The 21,052-nt window shown below is 34.2% G+C and overlaps 1 protein-coding gene across 14 annotated transcripts in view; it reads left to right on the top strand.

The window, feature by feature from the left end:
• Positions 1–21,052, top strand: part of Hmbox1 (homeobox containing 1) — a 162,604-nt gene that overhangs the window by 110,736 nt on the left and 30,816 nt on the right. For all 14 annotated transcript variants that reach the window (XM_078030810.1, XM_078030809.1, XM_078030808.1 and 11 more), the window contains exon 7: positions 8,126–8,279. In XM_078030810.1, the coding sequence (XP_077886936.1) occupies positions 8,126–8,279 (154 nt within the window). The remainder of the gene's footprint in view (positions 1–8,125; positions 8,280–21,052) is intronic.

Raw genomic sequence — 21,052 nt, 5'->3', positions numbered from 1 at the left:
AAAGTAAAAATAAATAATGAAAATTAAATTTGATAACATAACATATATAGCCATTATGTGATCATTTCAGTATTTAATCAGTATTTTTATTTTTTAAACATTTTTTTTGCTTTTACATATTTGTATATGCACACAATATAAAAATATAATTTGACCAGTATCACTCCTCAGCACTTCCCCCTTCCCTCTCTGCTTTCTACCCTCTAGTCCTTCCTCCACTCATCCCATTTTGTTTAAAACTTGAGATTTCTCTCTTCTTTCTTTCTTTTCCTGATTCAGTATATATTTTACACTTAGAGAACCTATTTTCAACCAGCTACATTTCAAGTGCTTAATTGTCATGTGTCTTGTAGTTACCACATAAAATCAGCACGGTTTTCAGATATAGTTGAAACAGTACTTCAAACTTGACACTAAGCAATCTTCCCAAAAGATATCACTTCTCCCATGATTCACAGCAGAACAAGTTAGATGAAGAGGGTTTAGCTAGGAAAGCAAGGAACTGTGCCAGGTGGTGTCATGAATCTAGTCACATTCTAGACAAGGGGTTGGGACCACCAGGAATTGGCAACCTCCAGGGAGACTACCCAAGGAGCTATCAGGGTGGTCTGGCATGTGTAGGGCAGAGCAGTGAAGAACTTAGGAGGACACGACTTAGAGGTCAGTTGTGCCAGTCAGTCAGCCTCCACAAAAGAAGGGTTTTTTCCTATTCTTTTGGCACTTGATACAGAAGTAACATGACCTAATCATAGATGTTGAGGCTAAATTCCCACACTGAGGTTTCAGGGCTGGCTTCCAGTTTCAGGCAAAGACTAGTATGCTAGGGATAATTAATTCACTGAAAATAAGAAGGAGGACTAAGGTACAGCTCTCAGGCGCAGCAGCATTGTTGCCAACCAATCTGATAGCACTATTGACAGAGGAAATCCTCCTTTAGAAGTGCAGGTGTTAGCACTGGGCTGATAGCGTTCTTCTAAAGCTGGAGTTTTAAAAATTGTTCTATTTTGTTTTTAATCTTACTTCCTGTTTAAATTTACCTTGGAACTAAAGCAAATTTATCTTGGGAAATTGAAGGAAGTTAGGCACTGAAATGGAGAAAATGGGAAAGGACTAAGAGCATTCAAATATTGGAGGCCATGATTAGGATCTTTGTTCTTAACAGAGATGGTGCCTCCTTGTAAGAATAAGTTCCCCTCCTTGTATACATTTGCTTTGCAACAAACTGGATTCCTTTGTCCCTTTTAAAGGGCTTTCTATTTATTTTGTTTAAAATCCAAATCTATATGGTTCTCTTCAGTCACGTTTTCTCTAGGATATAATTTAGAGGTAGCTGAAGAGACAAGGATAGGTTTTTGTCAATTGGTAGTTTTTATTATTAAATTAAAGTAATTAAATATTAGCCACTGGAATTTAAATTTTTCTATGTATTTTCACTTTTAATGTAGGCATTAATATGTGACATATAATTCTTTCTGGATAAATGCAGGGTTTTGTTGATTTTAAAATAACCTTTAGGGCTGGGGTTATAGCTCAGTGGTAAAGCGCTTGCCTGGCATATGGGAGGCACTGGATTCGATTCTCAGCACCACATATAAATAAATAAAATAAAGGTCCATCAACAACTAAAAAAATATATATTTTTAAAAAAATAATCTCTAGACTGGGGATGTGGCTCAAGTGGTAGCATGCTCGCCTGGCATGCGCTGAGCGCTGGGTTTGATCCTCAGCACCACATAAAAATAAAATAAAGATGTTGTATCCACTGAAAACTAAAAAAACATAAATATTAAAAATCTCTCTCTCTCTCAAAAAAATAACCTTTAATTTTAGCTAAAGAATAATATTGTTTGTTCTTACTCTGAATAGTTGGGAGATACTGTTATGTTTGGGTAAAGAGAACTTGAATAGGATGAATATTTTAGCTTACCTATTTTCTGGTCCATAGTTGCTTATAGTACCTCACATTCTTTGCAAGTCATTTACAGAGATGATTAGAATCCATCAAAATGTCCCTTAGTTAATAACTGGTTCAATTATGGGATTTCTGAACAACTTGATGCTGTCAAACTGTAGAGCTATTTTTTTAAAAACACTTTATGAATTAAATTTATATGTGGTAATGTGAAATTCAGAAGTTAAAATAGAAAGGTACAAAACGGAACATATGATGCATTCATGTTTTGTAGAGAAAACACATTTGCAGATATGAGCTTACTGAGGTGTAGAAGCTCTCTGGGATGGTGTACTAGGGACAGTTCTGTGGGAACTGTGGACCGGAGCAGAGTGAATAGCCTCTTCTTATCTTTCTACATTTTATACCATGTACTTGTATAGCACATTTGAAAAATACATATAAAGTAAAATGAAAGAAAAGGGAGAGAGAGAGGGAAACAACAAAAATCAAATCTTCCTTATTATTTTCAAGTTAAAACAAAGGAACCCAGGTTCATATGGTTCAGACCTAATGCTTTTAAAAAGCAGTTCGATTGAAAATAAGATGTCAGTGTTTTTTATTAATAGGTAATTCTTTTATGTCATAATTTTTTTTCTGTCCAAGCTAAGACAGCTCATTGGGGGAAATGTAAACAGTATCATTCCTTTGCATTTATTATGAGGAAAAAAATGCAAAATTAAAGAAAAATCACAAAACAAAAAAACTACCTTTCCTCTTTGCTTCTATAAATTTAAGCATTTAGAAAAAAATATTTGTGCACTCTGTGCCTCTTTTTTGGCCTTAAAGCTTTTCTGTTTTTATACTGTGGGTGAAGTTCTATTTTTCAACCACTTCACTCTGGATACATTTGGATTTTCTTTTAAGGTCCTCTTTATGAGACTTCAGCAAGAAAAAGAACAGATTGGAATTTAGGTTATTTTTACTGATAATCCAATAACTATAAGTACAGTGTAATTCTCTGATAAACAGACCTCTCATGAGAATTTCCCAGCATAACCCAAACCCTGCCAAGGTTTATATATAAAATAAGCTGATAGAAACTAATCAGATGGATTTTATCTGTTTCTTATGAAAACATTTATAAGAAAATGCCAATTTTTAAAAGAAGCAAGTACTAAATTCAGTGTAGGTGACGTCGAAAGCCTCCTTATACCAAAATTAAGCACAATAGTCTTTTCCCTTGTCTAATTTAAACATTACTACAGCAGACAGGGCTTGTGAAGTACCTCTTGGCTCGTGGCTCTGATTTGCTTACATCTACAGAAAAAGTTTGCCAAGGGGCTGATTCCACAAGCATATGAAGTAAATGTGGAGACCAGAAAAAATGTCAAAGAAAACACTTACTAAAATTTTTAAAATCTGTCAGAAAATTATGAAAAGGCTTTTTTGTGATGGTTTTAGATTTGGTAGATGAAAGTGCATAATTTTGTTGTAATGGGAATTCAGATATAAAATGGAAAGAAATAGGTAGCACACTTTTATTTCAAGGCCCTTCAGCCAGTTCAGAACTCCTCCCTTTAATCCATGGGAGTCTTGGGCTTATTTTCACTGTTCCTACAGTCTAGTTTTTGTTTTGTGGGGTTTTTGTTTTGTTTTGTTTTGTTTTGTTTTGTCATTTTTGGACTAACCCATTCTGGGATTATTCATTGTTCTCTATTTTAACCAAAGAAAGATAAGCAAGGATTTCTAGAAGAAATTTGTGTTTATTGGAGTGTTTCCAGAGTGCTTCTTTTATTATTTTTAACATCTGCTACATTAAAAAAGAAATGGAGCAGGGGGCAGAAATCTTAAAAACCAGTGCGGTATATTATTAGGTATGCTTACAAGTTCAAGATTATTCAGTTTCTACCTTCTGTGTATGAATCATCTTAATTTCTTTCAAAGTAATCAGAATTACTTCTCACCTCCCTCTTTTCCTCTTTCTCCCTCTTTCCTTTTCCTTACTAATTTTATTTTATTTAAATTTCCTTCTTATGGAAAATCTAGATTATACAGAAAATTATTTTTTAAGCTTAATAATATTAACAATAAAACTCCAGTACCAAGAAAGAACCATTATTGTTGGCTTTTTTCCTTCAACCTGTGGATTAAGCTAAGATTCTTTGAGTTCTTCATTCTGTTAGTATGCATCTCCCTCTCTGCTTACCTAAGAGAGCATGCCACAGTTTCGGATATAGCCTTCCAATCAGAATTCACTGGTTATGCCCCTCCCATTACCCTCTAACACTCTAAACCTTTGCCAAAGCCAGGCCTTGGACTGAGAGGACCCATTGCCTTATCCAGTCTCTTTCTGCCTCCAGCTTGAGCAGCATGGCTGTTTTCAACTGTTTGAGTCTAGCTGCAGAATAAAATATTAATTAGGTAGATTCCAAAGCTCTTGCTATGTTTGCAGTCCCTGCTTGTTTTAGGAAAAGTAACAAAACCAAGACTTTGAAACCCTCCAGCTCCCTAATTCCTTTTTTTTAAAAAATTAATTAATTAATTAATTTTTTTAGTTGTAGATGGACACAATATATTTATTTATTTTTATGTGGTGCTGGGGATCGAACCCAGTGCCTCACACATGCAAGGCAGGCGCTCTACCACTGAGCCACAGCTCCAGCCCTCCCTATTTCTTTGTATGTTTAAACTTTGTTAACTTTGAATTAGACCTAACCAAATCTCCAGGTTATTTTGACAGAAAAGGGGTTCCCTTTTTCCTGAGCTGTTAAAAAGAATTTCAGTTTTGTTTCAGAGTAGATAGACCAAGAATGTGGGTAAGCCAGTGGTCAGCAAAATTCCTGAAAAGGGCCAGATTATAGACATTTTAGGCTTTAGGGCCCTGTGATCTCTGTGACAGCTGCACAGATCTGCTGTTACAATGCAAAAACAGCCATAGACAATGTTTAAATGAGCAAACTTGACCATATTTGAGTAAAACTTTATTTAAAAACAGGTAGTGGGCCCTAGTTTGCCAGCTCTTTAAGCCATGACTCTCTAAAGCATTGTATGATGACACACTGATCACTTGAGAAAAAAAGTATTTACATCACATATGATAAGCCATTGTATATGTACTAAGGGCTGCCACACACAACTATAAAAATATTCAAATGATATTCAAATCTATTGGCCACAACAGAAAAGAATGACAGATTTGACTGCATAAAAATTAAAATCACTAAGTATACAGTAAGTAAAGATAAAAGACAAATAACAAACTAGAGAAAATAATTATCATCTATATAACTACCAACTTACGTGGTTTTTGCATACCAATAAGATAGATGAATTATCCAAAAGAAAAAGAGACACAAGATATGTACTAGTCAGAAAACAGGAAAAGATGCTCACTCTTATAAGTAGTGAAATCTGTGTCTTAAAGAGACTTTTTTTGCTGTCAAATGTAGACATTTGAATAAATAATATGCATAATATTCAGTGTATTGGGGGATGTAGGGAAATAAACAACTGGATATGGTTGTGATGATTTGTATTATCTATTATTATACACAGAGTACCTATGATTTATCAGCTTAACAAAACAAATATTTGTTTTCTCAGTTTCTATAGATCAGGAAACCAGGAGTAGCCGAACTGGGTGGTTTAGGCACAGGATTCTCAAAAGGTTGCAGGCAAGCTGTCAACCGTGGCTACAGTCATTGGGAATGGATGATCCACTTTCAAGGAGGCTCACATGGATATTCTAGCCCCCAGTTTCTTAGTGCCTATTAGGCAGAGACTGTAGTTCTCCTGGGGGCTTACCATCCAGCATTTATTTATTTTTTTAGTTGTAAATGGAGACGATATATTTATTTATTTTTATGTGGTGCTATGGATACCTGGCAGCTTGTTTTCCTTGAGTGAATAAAGAGATCAGCCAAGACATATCATACACAGTGCTCTCTAGAATCCTTGAGGTAACATACCATTTTAAACATGCTGTTGGTCACAGAGTACTCATGGTACAGTATGAGAAGGCCCTAAAAATGATGAGTAGTAGGAGGCAAGAGTCCTCAAGGACTTGGAGGTTGGCTGCCACAGGAAATCTGGGACTTTGTTTCTCTGTCAGCTGGTTATAGAGTTTTCCATATGATTCCTGCTGAGTCTAGAGTGGGGAGATATCTTTTTTCCCTCTAGCATCTGGGTGGAGTGGCAGGAGTACCTGGGGATTGACTGGGCATTTTTCACCTCATTGTGGTCTCTCCACAACTAGTGTGGATTTTTTTACATCAGAGTCTCAGGCTGTTCATACTTCTTGAAGGGTAACGATGCCAGATTCCAGAAGACCCAAGCAGAGGCTACACAAATTTCTATGATCTAGTCTTGAATTTTTTCCATATTCTTCATCAACAATATATTTATAGTACTAGCCCAGATTTAAGAGCATGATTACAAGGTGATGTGACCTATTATAAAGACCCATCTTTGGAACTATCCCAGGAAGTTATGATTGTAAGAAATGATGCTGGCTTATTCTAAAGTGGTAGCAGTGCAAATAATAAAAAAAAATTGGTCTGACACTGGAAAAATTTTGAAATAAAATTGATAGAATTTACCTGGGAATTGAATATGTAGTATGTGGGGGAAATATAAGTTGAATGAATGATTTTTGAGTTGAGCAATTTGAAGAATGCAGGTCTACTTACTGATATGAGAAAAACTGTAGGACAGGAAATTTGAAAAGGCAAATCCGGATTGACTAAAATCCTAAGCATCTGTGTAAGAAAATACATATGAAGGTGTAGCCATTAGGAAGGAGGTTGAGCTGGGCACAGAGATGCAAACCTGTGGTTTCACCTACTTGGGAAGCTGAGACAGGATGGCTTGATCCAAGAAGTTTACAACAAACCAGTCTACAGTAAATCTCTGTGTACTGAAATAGGAATGCTATTCGTGGTTATTACTTGGAAGGTGTGATAAGTGAAATGTAATTCCTCTTATGAAGAAATATATATATTAAAAATTAATGTTTTAATATATTTATCAATATTTACATAAAACCCACAAGTTCTAATCTGTCATTGAAGGGCTCTATTAAGAATTTGGATTAAACCATAGATCAAGGGAATTTTTTGAAGGCCTTCCATCAGAGGAGTGATATCATAATTATGCTTTGGGAAGATGAATTTTTAACAGTGTGAGAAGTGAAAGAAGAGTTGGGGAAGCCAGGGATTGTACTCTGAGGAAGCATACCAAGCTCTATTCACAGTCTGTGAACTAAATCCATGGAGGTCAGAGACTGTGGCTTTCCTTGTTTTATTCTAGCTTCAAGCCTAGAGCAGTGGTGAATGAGTGAATAAGTGCATCATCATCATCATTTCAAGCTATTCAGAAAGGTCTTGTCTAAATTAACAGACTATCTCAATTGTAGATTTTTATCAAAATTCTATTACATTATGTGGTAACAGAATAAAGTATTAATAGGTGGTAAATCTACTGATTTAATTAGATGTCTACTCTATTTCCTTTGCTGCTGTATTTGACTAAAAAAAAAAAAGAGAGAAAGAGAGAGTTTATGACAGTATTGTTTCATCTTTTACCTGAATATATTGTATAAGTGATCCTAAGCCTTTTAAATGGCAATGATAATTTCTAATCATCTAGAGTGTATGAATCAAAAAGATAACAAGTATCAAGCAGGAATTTCAAGAGAGTTTTTTCAGAGGAAGTACTGTTCTATAAGGAATTAGATTTCATGATTTGTTTTTAAAAAATGCCATCAAATAGGCAAATGACTTAGTGGGATTGGGGGATGACACTTTAAAATAACTAGAGATGGACTTTTTATTGTTTAGTGCAAAAATGCAATATTGAATTTTTTAAAAAAATATATGTTTTAGTTGTAGATGGACACAATAACTTTATTTATCTTTATGTAGTGCTAAGGATTGAACCCAGTGCTTTGCTCATGCTAGGTGAGTGCTCTACCACTGAACCACAATCCTAGCCCCAATATTGCAATTTTTAAGGAAGAGCTTTTTTCTTCTTCAGATTTTTGTTTTGGTCAAGTTTTTAAACAAAAATCAATTTTTTAAAATTACATATATTAATTGCATCGACCTATAAGTTTCCATGGAGGACCAAACTTTATTACACATGAAGTTCATTGTTTTTACTTTCATGACATATTGGTCATATTGGTTATAATAAGTTGCAAGATATTTGCTGAAAATGTCTTGTTTATTTCAGGGGCTACACTGAGTATGAGACCAGCCCCCATTCCAATAGAGGACCCGGAATGGAGACAAACTCCTCCCCCCGTCTCTGCCACATCTGGGACTTTCCGACTCCGACGAGGGAGTCGATTTACCTGGAGGAAGGAGTGCCTGGCTGTCATGGAAAGGTATGTGTCTCCTTTTCCAATGAGAGGTTTCCAGAAATCAGGAAAGAAGTAAACTTTTGCATGGATTAGGACCATTTTCATTTCCAGTAAGTAATTTGGGAGCTGAGTTCTATTTCAGAGAGTATTTTGGAGTATTATAAATGCTGGGTTATTAAAATAAGATGTTTGGGTTTTGGGGGTTTTTTTAGTTGTCAAAGAACCTTTATTTTACTTATTTAATTATATGTGGTGCTGAGAATCAAACCCAGTGCCTCATACCTGCCAGTCAAACATTCTACCACTGAGCCCCAACCTCAGCCCTAAACTAAGAGATGATTTTTAGCATTGACAATTCATAAAGCTAGAGTTAGCATCTATCAGTTTATTTTATATATAATTTAATAGTGCCCTCAGTAATTTAAGATACTTTAGAAGAAATATTTTTGAGTTTAGATATTTGTATGATATTTTGGAAAAACTATTCAAGTCATTTTTATCAAAAATGTTGAATAATTATATAGGAGTCAGTTAAGATTTAACTTTCTTCAATGAAGAGGAAGATCTAAGTGAGCTTAGTTCCACAGGTTAGAAAATACTTGTTTAATAATTCATCCTTTTACTTTAGCACCCAGCACCTAAGTTCTTTTTTGACCTTCATTTTCCTGCCTGAAATGTTTGTTACATTTAGCATAGATCTTATGGCATAATTATCCTTTTAGTCACCTACTTATAAGTGATGTCTATAGAATTTTGTTTTTATGGAGAAGTTTATTCATAGTAGGATCATAATTTCCCAGCTGTACATTTTACCCATATATAATCTGACCAGTAGAGTGATATACTAGACAGAGCACTTGACTCAAGAGTTAGAAGACTTGAACTTCTGATTAACTTTGGGTCACAAATTCTGAACTGTGACTTGCTCATCCTCAAAATGAAATTTTTTAGTAACCAATAAATTATGTAAGACTTTTGCCATCTTTCTTCTTGCTTACTTTATGAGTATTTCCCAGACTATAAAACTTAAAATGCTGAAATTCAGACCATATTTTTGTTTCTGTGATATAGATGAAATTAATAGATTTGCTAAGAAGAGGGCTGGATCAGTATCCAAAATGAAACTATAGATTATTCATTGGTGTTAATATTTCTTTGCTCTATTATAGATAAGAGTATAAGCCATTGATTAAATAATGAAACCTTATACAGTTGAGTGGTTAAAGTGAAAGATGGAGGCTTAATTTTTCTGGAGACCTGACATTTTACATTCTATGCCATTTTCTCATCTGGAAATTTTGATTTTTTTTTTCAAAATTTCTTTGGAACTTACCATAGCAGATAGGAATTAAAATTATATCTAACTTAAATTATTTGTAATATTGTATATTTTTCTCTGGGTAACACAGTAAGATGTGATATCAGTCTCTAACTGGTGTAAGTTCTGCTTTCATGAAGATACTACCATATGCTTTTATCACATGATGTCAGTATGAGAAATAATTTTTAAAGTTGATAACTTTAAAAATGATAGAGAATTGAACCTCAAAGACTTTTGCGTTCCTTAATTTTTTCCCAAAGCACAACTAGTTAGATTTACACTGATTAAATTTCAATTAAAAATATACTGAACACTTATTCTGTGCAAGCCTTTCATTTAGCTTTAATTTACACTTTTTAACTTGAGTTTTAATTAATAATTGTTTTTAACCCAAGAGTTGGTCATCTTTGGTTTGATTTTATCTGATTGGCACAACTAGAGAAAGAAGATATTGTTCATTCTAATAGTTGCAAAAATGCAGAAAGCCTTTCAAGTCACTTTGTATCAATAGTACAGAAGGTTCACAATATGATATTTATTCTTTAAAAGTGGAACTTTTCCTAAAATGGAATATAAATTTCCCTAGTCTTATAGTGACACATATTTTTTGCCTAGACTAAATGGGTAGATATGCACAAACTATAAAACCAGCAAATAAGCCTCACTCAAATATGTTAGTATAAGAGTAAAGCAAAAAAATGATTCTATTTCTCACACCATACACCAAGATAAATTTCAAATGAATTTGAGAAAAAGTTAAAAATATATATAAAAAGAATTAAACATGGGTGATTCCTCCATATCCTGGAAATAGGAGAATTGTTTTCTATCACTTAGAATCCAAAAGCAATAATAGAAATGTTTAATATCTATATACTAAAAGAAAAACTTTGGGGGCAAAAATTGAGCAACACTTAAAAGACAAGTTGGAAAACGCTTTTGCAGCTTTTATCATCTTAGTATGAAAAGAAGAATTAGTTATTAATCTTCGAGAGAGAAGATTAATAACTCTATGGAAAAATGGACTAAAGTTATCAGGAGAAAAATGTCAAATATATGCAAATGGCTAAAACCTAGGAACCAGATACTTAACTTATAATAGAGAAATTCATCGAGATGCCATTCCTCACCTGTCACATTGGCAAAAATCCAAAAGTTTGGTATTCTTTTCTGTTGATAGGCCTGTAGAGAATGGCATTCTCTTACATTGCACGTAGAAATACAAAATGGAACAACCTTGCATGGGGGAGAATTTGGCATTATCAAGGAATTTACCTATGGATTTGCACTTTCGCTCTATTGCTAGAAAATCATCTCAAAAATACATTGACAAAATATGAAAAGGCAACAACACTGTAATAATATGAAAATACTGAAGACAACCTATATGTCTCTTTGTAGTGGGATGGACAAATAAATAACAGTACATCCACATGTTGCATGTCAAGGCTCATAGTAAAATGCTAGGCAGAGACAAAGACAAAGGAATGAAGACAGTATTTATACAGGAATCTCTAGGATGTAGTTTTATTTTTATTAAAAAGGCAGATTTAGGGCTGGGTTGTGGCTGAGTGGTAGAGTGCTTGCCTAGCATACATGAGGCTCTGTGTTCAATCCTCAGCACCACATAAAAATAAAATAAAGATATTGTATCTACCTAAAAAACTAAAAAATAATTTTAAAAAAAAGCAGATTAAGTTGCATAGCATAGGCTTTCATTTATGTACTTGCTTATACCTGTTTTTAATGGAGGAATATACCATAAAGCAAAATTATTACCAAAAGAAAAGAGAAAAACAGATGGGAGTAGATAGAAGTAGAAACTAGAAATCACTGAAAATATCTTGTTTTGACCTTGTAACTGTGTAAGTATTTTACATAATTAAAAATCAAAATTAAATTGAAATGGGGGAGGAAGTCCTTAAGAAAATAACTAAAATGAAAGAAGGATGGTTGACTAAACAATCAGGTATTATTTTAAATCACTTTACAACGTAGTAATTTCATTACACTTCCTAAGTGGGTTATAGCTTGAGAGTAAAAACAACTACAAAAAAATCTTACAGGGACTAATTTGGGTAAAGTTAAGTATTGTTATCCAAATACTATTTTTATAATTAGAAAGGTATAGTTACAGATGTAGATGTAAATAAAACAATCAAATTAATATTATTAGGAACCAAAATTTTCAGTGTAAGAGAAACAACATAGAAATACAAAATAAAAATAATTAAATTTTTTTAAAAATTAATACTTTATGTGTATATGTGTGTATAGAAAGAAGTTTATTGCAAATGTACTTAAAAAAAAAAGAAAAGCCTTACTGAGATACAATTTACTCTTTTTTTCCCCCTTGCAGTGCTGGGATTAGACTAAGGGCCTCACACATGCTAGGTATGTGCTGTATCACTGATCTATATCCTCAGCCCTACAGTTAAGCTATTTAACATATTAATTTCAGTGGTTTTTAGTACACTTACAGAGTTATGCAACCATTACTTATAGAATATTTTTATCAATCCCAAATAAACTTTGGATCCAGGATAAACTTTCCTTTTCTCCCACACCCTCCTACCCTTGCATAACATTAATCTTTCTATATAGATTTGCCTATTCTGGACATTGCAGTTTTTATGAATGAATCATATTCTGTGGTTTTTTGATGATTCATTTCTTTCAGTTAGAAATATTGGTACTAGGTGGGCTGGTGTTGTGGCTCAATGGTAGCGTGCTCGCCTAGCATACATGAGACACTGGGTTCGATCTTCAGCACCACATAAAAATAAAGACAATAAAGTCCATCAACAACTAAAAAAATATTAAAAAAAAAAAAAGAAAGAAAAGAAACATTGGTACTAGGAATTGAACCCAGTGGTGCTTTACCACTAGTTACATCCCCAGTTTTCTTATTTTTTTAGTTTTGAGATAGAGTCCATAAGTTGCTGAGGTTGGGCTTGAACTTGGTGATCCTCCTGTTGTAGCCTCTCAATTGCTGGGATTACAGGCATATGTCATCATACCCAGCAACATAGTATTTTCAAGATCTGTTCATGTTATACCATATGTTTTCTATTGCATTTCCTTTTATTGCTAAATAATATTCAATATGGGTAGTATTTTATTTGCCCGTTCATCAATTGATGAGCACTTGGGTTTTTTGGTTTTTTTCTACTTTTGGTCTATTAGGAATATTGTTGCTACTTAGAATTTGTGTACTATTAGAATTGCTGAGTCATATACTCTGCATTTAGCTTTCTGAAGACTGCCAAATTTTTTAAAGAGTTTATATTTATACCATTTTACATTCTACCCAGCTCTGAATGAAAGTTACCACTTCTCACTAACAACTGTTATTATCTGTCTTTTGTGGTATAGCTTTCTTTGAGTGGGGTTGAAGTATGGTATATTATTGCAATTTTAATTGTGTTTCCTTGATAAATGATGTTAAGCATCTTTTCATGTGATTATTGGCCATTTATGTATTATATCTTCTTTTAAGAAATGTCTGTTCAGATTGTTTGCCTTTTGTTTCTAAATGGGATTGTCTTATGTTGAATGGTTCTTTATATGTCCTAGGTATAAGTACCTTAACCAGTAAGTGATTTGCAAATATTTTCTCCTTCTATAGGTTTTTTTAATACATTGTTGATAGTGTTCTTTGAGATCCCCAAGTTTTTAATTCTGATGAAGTGCAGTTTATTTTTTCTTTCATTGCTTGTGTTTTTAGCATTATATATAAGAAGGCCTTGCCTAAACCAAGGTCATCGAAATGCAGTCTTATTTTCTTCTAACAGTTTTAGGTCTTTGATCCTTTTTGAGTTAATATTTGTATGTGATGTAAGGATGGGGATCCAACCATATTCCTTTTGTATGTGGATATCCCAACAGTCTTGAAAAATCCATTTTCCCATTGATCAGTCTTGGTACTCTTATCAAAAATCACTTGTTTGTTGACTGGAGTATAGCTCAGTAGTAGAGTGCTTATCTGCTTATCTAACATACAAAAGGCCCTAGGTTTGATTCTCAACAACACACACACACACACACACACACACACACACACACACACACACACACACACACCAGTCAACTGTAAATATGAAGGTATACTTCCTTTAATTCTATTTCATTGTCTAGACACACGTACCACATTGTCAAGGTTAGTGTAGCATTGCAGTAAAATTAGAAATTGGGAAATAGGAGTTCTCTACTTCTCTCTTCTTTTTGAGCTTGTTTTTAGGTGTTTTGAGTCCCTTGTATTTCCCTGTGAATTTTAAGATCAGCTTGTCAACTTCTGCAAAAAACAACAAAAAAAGCCATCCAGATAGTATTTGAACAAATACCATAAGCACAGAGCCAAGGCGAAATGTATATGAAATTTGTTAGTCTTAGTGTTTGCCTTCATAAATCTTAAGGCAGTAATAGCTTACATTCAAACAATATTTAGCTTGTATATTCTTACTGATATTATTGGTAGTTATATATGATTGATCTTATTTAATTTTTATGGTTCTGCATTATAGGTATTTTATACCTAAGAGCTCAGAGAAAGAAAGTGACTATCCATATGCAAGTGAATTAGAGGAGGGGATTGATGGTGGCCAGATTAAGAGGCAATCAGAGTATAACCTGTACCTGAGGGCTCAACTATAGTGTGAAAGCAAAGGGATGGGATGTGGATAGAAGGTAGTATTTATCAGAAAAGATTTTGAAGAGAAAAACAACCTAACTGTAAAGTGAACACAAGAATGATAGAGCAGGGAGTGTAAAGGAGAGCTGAGCTTGTGATGGTCAGAGAGCATTAATCTGGGAACCAGATTCTGAACCATTAGAAAGCAGTGTGGCCTTGAGCTAACATGCAGCATCTCTGGACTCCCAACTGCTATACTTACTAAAAGAAGAGTTAAATAAGATGGTAAAGTGAAAAGAGGATAGACTTCAGAGCCAAACAAACTTTGTCCTGGCAACCTTACGTCAATCTTTGGAATTTTGGGTTTCTAAAAAGTAGAAGTGGTTATTTATGAGAAGAGTTAAGAAAATTATTTGAAATAACATGTGTGAAGCACATTGTAGAATGCCTTCCACACAGTGTTCTTGTTCAGTCTGAGTCTCTCTAGCTTAGAGCTTTGCCTGTGAAGTTACCTCAAGATTTTAGTGGTACTAGAAATGGAGATTTGGGAATTATCAACAAAGTAGTTATGGTTAAATCCACAGATTAAAGGGATTCTGGGTTAAACCTCTTGAATTCCATAGTTTCTATATTTTTGCAGCTAAATGTGACTGGAGAAAAACTTAAAACCTTAAAACTAGCTGACTTATCTCATTTTAAATTCATGACCATGAACCTCAAGTAGATCTTTAATTCTGCCAGGCAATCATACTATGCCTTTCTGGCTCATTCTTTCCCTCTTTTCTTAAATGATTATTTCACACTTTGTTCTCTCTACTAACTCCCCATCCTCATTTTCTCACGATGACCTTGCTTCCAGTTGATTAAACACTCAGAAGAGAATGTCCACAAATACCTACTTGCTAGCTTGTGCGGATTCACACTGTTTCTTTGTCTTGCCATATCCAAAGTACCTCAACAATATGTATTCTCCCTAGCATATACATCGGCTTATGTTAAATATGCATAATTCAAATATATGTATACGAATATATTTTTTTCTTTTTCCTCTTCTCTGATCATTTTGTATCATTTATTCCACATGTTTGACTTCTAAAATATTCAGTTCCAGCCAGGCTCAGTGGCATAGACCTATAATTCCTGCTACCTAGGAGGCTGAGGCAGCGGGATAGCAAGTTCAGGGCCGTCTCAGCAACTTAAAGAGACCCTGTCTCAAAATAAAAATAAAAACAACTGGGTATAGCACCCCTGGGAACAATCCTTAATATACCTCTCAAAAAATTTCGTTCCAGAAGCATTTATTATCACAAAGGACCATATTGTATGATTCTGATTATAGAAAAAATCTACAATAGGTTGTCTAGGGCTGGGAAGGATAGGGGCCTGGGGCCAGAGGGCAGCTAAGGGGTATGTGGTTGTTGATATGTGAATTATATCTCAGTAAAACTGCTTTTAAAAAAAAGAAAGAAACATTTATTTAATGCACTGTTAGGAGCTTCACATGTATTTACCCTTCACATGTAATCCTCACAACAGTCCTTATTTAAATGAGGCAGCCAAGACTCAAAGAAGTTGAATAACTTCCTAGGGCCACAAATCTAATAAATGGCTGAGCCTTGAGTGGATCTCTGAATGGTGCTAATCATGAATTTGAATTCTCCTTATTAACTGAGAGGAGTCTAATTTTCATTTGGGTGCCCACTGATTGTTTTCAACTCAGGAACTTGGCCTTTGTTAACTCTAATAGTGGGTATTGATAGCTGCTGGATCAACATAATATTTCCATCTTCTATTTAAAAGTGTGTGGGAGTGCTGAGGTTGTAGCTCAGTGGCAGAGGACTGGCCTAGCATTTGTGAGATGCTGGGTTTGATCCTCAGCATCACATAAAAATAAATAAATAAAATAAAGATATTGTGTACCAACTACAACTAAAAAATAAATATTTTTTAAAAAAGGGACCTGACTAAACTTTTATCATTTTGTGTTTGTGTGTGTGTGTGTGTGTGTGTGTGTGTGTGTACACTAGGGATTGAACCCAGGGGTGTTTTATCATTGAGCTAAGCTACATCCTAGCCCTTGTTTTTTATTTTGAGACAGGGTCTTGCTAAGTTGTTTAGGGCTTTGCTAAGTTGCTGAGACTGGCCTTGAACTTGCACTTTTCCTTCCACAGCCTCCCAAATTGCTGGGATTACAGGTGTGCATCACAACCTGGCAGATCTGATTAGATTTTAATGGATAAAATAGAATAGAATAAGATTATCAACTAATATTTATTTGTTTGATCATTTATTCATAAAGCATTTGTGGTATGTTAGCACTAAGCTAGGTTTACCTCAAGCAATTTACATATTAGCAAGGGGGAAAAGGTTATATGTATTGTATGCTAGAAATACCTAAACTACAAATAATGTGAGACCCAAATGTGACTGCTTTTGCAAACCTGTCCCTTTGTTTATTCATTCAGTAAACTACCTCCTAACTTGAGGCACCATTCTAGGGACCAGAGAATAGAAACAGTTTAGGGTGAAAGGAATAAAGGAATGATGGGCCTCTGAATCTTGAAAAGGATTTTGTGTCAGAAGTTCTGAAGACTTGGTATAGGTGTCTTCAGGGAATAGGTGTAGCTCTAGAGTGTTAGGTCTGTGACTGGGACACAGAAAAAAGAGACCTGGCTGATGACCTATCCCTACTCTCATCTCATGGGAGGCAGAAAAAAGAAATCTCTGAATCTCCTTATAGATTGTTCAAGATGGAAAGAAAAGCAGCAACTTGGAAAAAAGCTTTGATCAGATAGAGGAATAAATGTGAAAATACCTAGGAGTGACAGATAGAAGCAGTGGAATATAGTGGTTAAGATTACCTACTTCAGAGTCAGATTTGTGTGGAAAGCTTACTTATTGCTGTTATTTTTGATCAGTGACTGAATGATGACCCTGTATTTGGTTGTTTCCAGGAAGATGCAAATAAAGACAGATGAGTCTCTCTCTCTGTTTGTAACTAAAGCTATCATATTTTATTTTTCTTATGGTACAGTGTACTGTAATGTATTTTTTGTTCTTAGATTCTTTTCATGTTCATCTTCAGTGAGCAATGTAAAATAATATAAAAATTAGTAAACCCAGATCCCTAAAATCATAAATGGAAAAGATTTTTTGTTATTTTTTGCCTTAACTTTCACAATCTGCAGAACAACTTTTAAAAATTAATCCAAAATATTCTCCCCAGCAGGTAAAGATCAGCATTAGAAACTTTAACTTGAGAGTGAATGTCTCTTGCCCCCAAATTTAAGCATCTAAAAATAAGTTTTCAGAATAAGTCTGTCTTCATGAACAAAAATAGTATCACAACCTTAATACTATAACAAAACCAAAATCAAATCATACCTCTAAATTTGGTGTCCCTGCCGTTAACCTGACATGTAAATAACCTGATTTAGAGATGTGTGCCTAAAACACAAATGCATTTTATACATGTGTATTACACATCCTGGGAGAATTTGTATGAGAGAGAGAGAAATTGGCTTGTAAAGTGTATTTGTAAAATGTAGCTTGAGGTTTCTATAATTTAATCCTCTTGTTCTTTACTGCATTTTGGAATTTTTCCCAGGATAGTTATTAGTACTTGGATTTTGGTTTCGTTCTCTTTCTTTACTCCTTTTTACTTTTAATTTTTTTCAGTGAATGCTTAGACTGTGAAGGTTAAGACAACCAATAGTTCCAGAAACTGAATTCTATATTTAACTGCAGACTGGGTGTGGTTCAGACAACTGCAGTGCAAGGCTTGCCTAGTGTTTTGCCAGTCATCAAAATCTCAACCCGAACACTGCTGCTTTTCCTAGTTCTCTGACTCTGAAATATGCTGAAGTATGAAGATACAGGGATATACTGCATATACTTCCCTATGCAAAAATAAAATAAGGATAAAAGAGACTCATAAGTTCAAGCTTGAAGGGCCTCTGGAATATCAGTTTTTTCTGTGTCCTTTTATAGCAATATCTAAATAATATTAACCTGCCCTGTTTTCATGATGCTGCTTCCCATTTTGTTACCTTTAATTACCATTGCAAATTTTTTTAAAATTTAGCCAGAAAGTCCTCTTGGTTTCTCTTATTTCTTAAGCCACATTTTTCTTTTATTTATTATTTACATATATGTACATATATAAATGTATTTACATGTGTTTTTTCTTCTTGTCACCGTTATTGCAAAGAATAAGAAAGAGACCCTTATGATCATGTAGTTCATTTTTTAGACCAAGAAACTATAATTCAAAGAGGTTGAGTAAAATGTAGATGAATTCATAGAAGATACGAGGTTAAGTTGCTTATTCAGAAACAATAGTCCTGTGAACCAACAAACATGATTTTTTAATAAAGCCTATTTGTTGAACTCTCAACTCTTCTTTCCTTAACTTTTATTAGGTAAACATTTACTGAGTGTCTACTATATGCCAGATTTTACACTGAGTTGGCATACCATGATGAATGAGGCAAAAGGTCATTGACCTCTTAATCCTTTCCCTTTTTTTTTTTTTTAATGAATCTCTTATTCTTCTCAAGCCCCTGTAATCTTTCTTTTTTGAATCCTTTCTGTATCATTCATCCTCTTCCTTCCTTAATGTTGTTTAATTTGCCAGAAAAAAACTGCATGTCTTTTTCCTTTCCTCTTATACTCTGATTTTAAGCATACCCTCTGCCTGCTTGCTACCTGTGTTCTTGGTTACTTCTTAGTTAATTGTAATGCAAAACCAAAGTCTATTCTTTAATGTTTCTTACACTTACTGAATAAAGTATTATGCTCTTATTTCTTTAAAAAATATACATATTTTTAAACAATTAGTAAATAAGTAATTTTGAGTTCCTAAAACTGTATCATTCTATGATTCTAAATAATCTCTTGTTTTGTGTGGGGCCTTTGTTCTCTCAGACTCCATTGCTTTGGGTAAGAATATATTACCCACCCTAGAGTTAAATTTTGGACAATAATTGGTGCTTAGCCTAACAACAGAAACAGGCTGACTTCAAAGAACAAAATCATCTCCATGATCACAAAGCTCTGTCAGAAGACTAGTTTTCCCCGGACTGAATTTTCATGCATATCCTCATAATCTGTTTTAGTGTCTTATGTAGCAACCAGCTTATTTACGGCTCCCTCAATTTCTATGTTTATATATTATAACAATAAATACCTTGAGGCTTTTGTAATCTGAAAATGCAAAGAACTCATTGTTCACTTACCATTTTATCTGTTTAGATAATTAGAATTACTTTCTTCTTTATAAAATGAAAAAACTAAAATCCTATATTCTTACTGCTTAAAAGAAATTGACTTCTTAGTTTTTCAGTTTATCTCTAAACTTTCTTCAGCGCTTCATAGTTGCAAAGAAACTTATATTGTGCATTCTCCTTTGTTATATTGCTGTCAAATTGAGCAAACTCAGTAAAGAAAATCTCTCCCTCACATCTAGGATCACAGAGGCTATATGTCTAAGCAAGATAATGATTTTGTTTCAATAGGAAAGTCAATGAATTGTTTTTCAACTTCGTTACATTTAAGTATGGTAGCTGTTTAGCACCTGGCTAAGTCAACTATGGTGAATTTATTACATTTAATGTCATGCTGAAATGATTTATGGCTTATGTAAATCAGGGGAAAATATAAATGAAACAATTTTAAGAAGAAACAAATTGTATAATAAGTAAACATCATAAACACACAAAGATAAGGATTGAGAGCAGTAATAAAACTTTGAAAAATTATTTGCCTTAAATGTTGAATAATTTGTATATTTTTGTAATACTTTTTATCTTTTGTTTGTTTCCATTGCATAGTGGTTAAGGACACAGACTTTGGAGTCAGAAAAAATGGGGCTCCAATCCCCACTCATACTCAGGTGTACTGGGGTATCCTCAGGCAAGTTTCTTGCTTATAAAATAACTATAGTAATTAAACCTGTCTCTAGGAGCGCTGTGATTTAATGACTATGAAATGTTTATCACAGTGCATGACACAAAGCAAGGTCTTTAATAGATCTAGGTCTCCTATTATTAATAGTATAAAATTATTAAACTAATATGAACTTTCGGAAGGAATTTTGAGTTTTCTTAAAATGGAAATTTCTGAACAGCTAACGTTTTCTGTACTTCTAAGCCTCAGTCTATAAAAGTCTGCTTAGAATTTCTTTATTCAAAAGAAAGTCATTCAAGCCAGGCGTGGTGATCCACACCTGCGTGTAGTTCCAGCTACTCCAGAGGCTGAGGTAGGAGGATCATTTGAGTCCAGGAGTTTGAGGCCAGTCTAGGCAACACAATGAGACCTCATCTCAAAAAAAAAAAAAAAAGAGTGAGAGAGAGAGAGAGAAAAAAAAGTCATTTTTTTTTTGTGAGCCAAACACTATATGACAGTTGGAGCCTTCGTGGCCTTAAGCCAAAAGGGGTCAGGATAAAGCCATACAAGAGATGGATCCACTAGAGGGTATAGTAAGGACACCAAGGAGGATGACACAAGGAAAATAAATACTGTGGTAGTGTTGGAGTTGAGTCCTATAGAACAGGATGGTTTTGACAGGTTGAGAAGAGGAAGAAGGGCATGGCTGACAAGTGGGAGCAGTGTGTGGAAAGGCATGGAGGAATGAGGCACCATGTGTATTTGTTCAGTCAGGCAGGAAACAGGGCTGGGTGGTAGGTTGCAGTCAGATTGGAGAATGACCTTGAGTGGCCACAGTTACTATATTTATCTTTCTCAAAGCATTTTTATTTGTGTCCATGTCACAATATGTTCTGAGAAACAAAAATAACTTTTAAATCTATTTTCTAAGTTATTTGTACCACTCTCCTCCATATATAA

The sequence above is a fragment of the Ictidomys tridecemlineatus genome, chromosome 14 (assembly GCF_052094955.1).
Source record: "Ictidomys tridecemlineatus isolate mIctTri1 chromosome 14, mIctTri1.hap1, whole genome shotgun sequence".
NCBI lineage: Eukaryota > Metazoa > Chordata > Mammalia > Rodentia > Sciuridae > Ictidomys > Ictidomys tridecemlineatus.
This window is presented reverse-complemented; position numbering and strand designations above follow the sequence as displayed.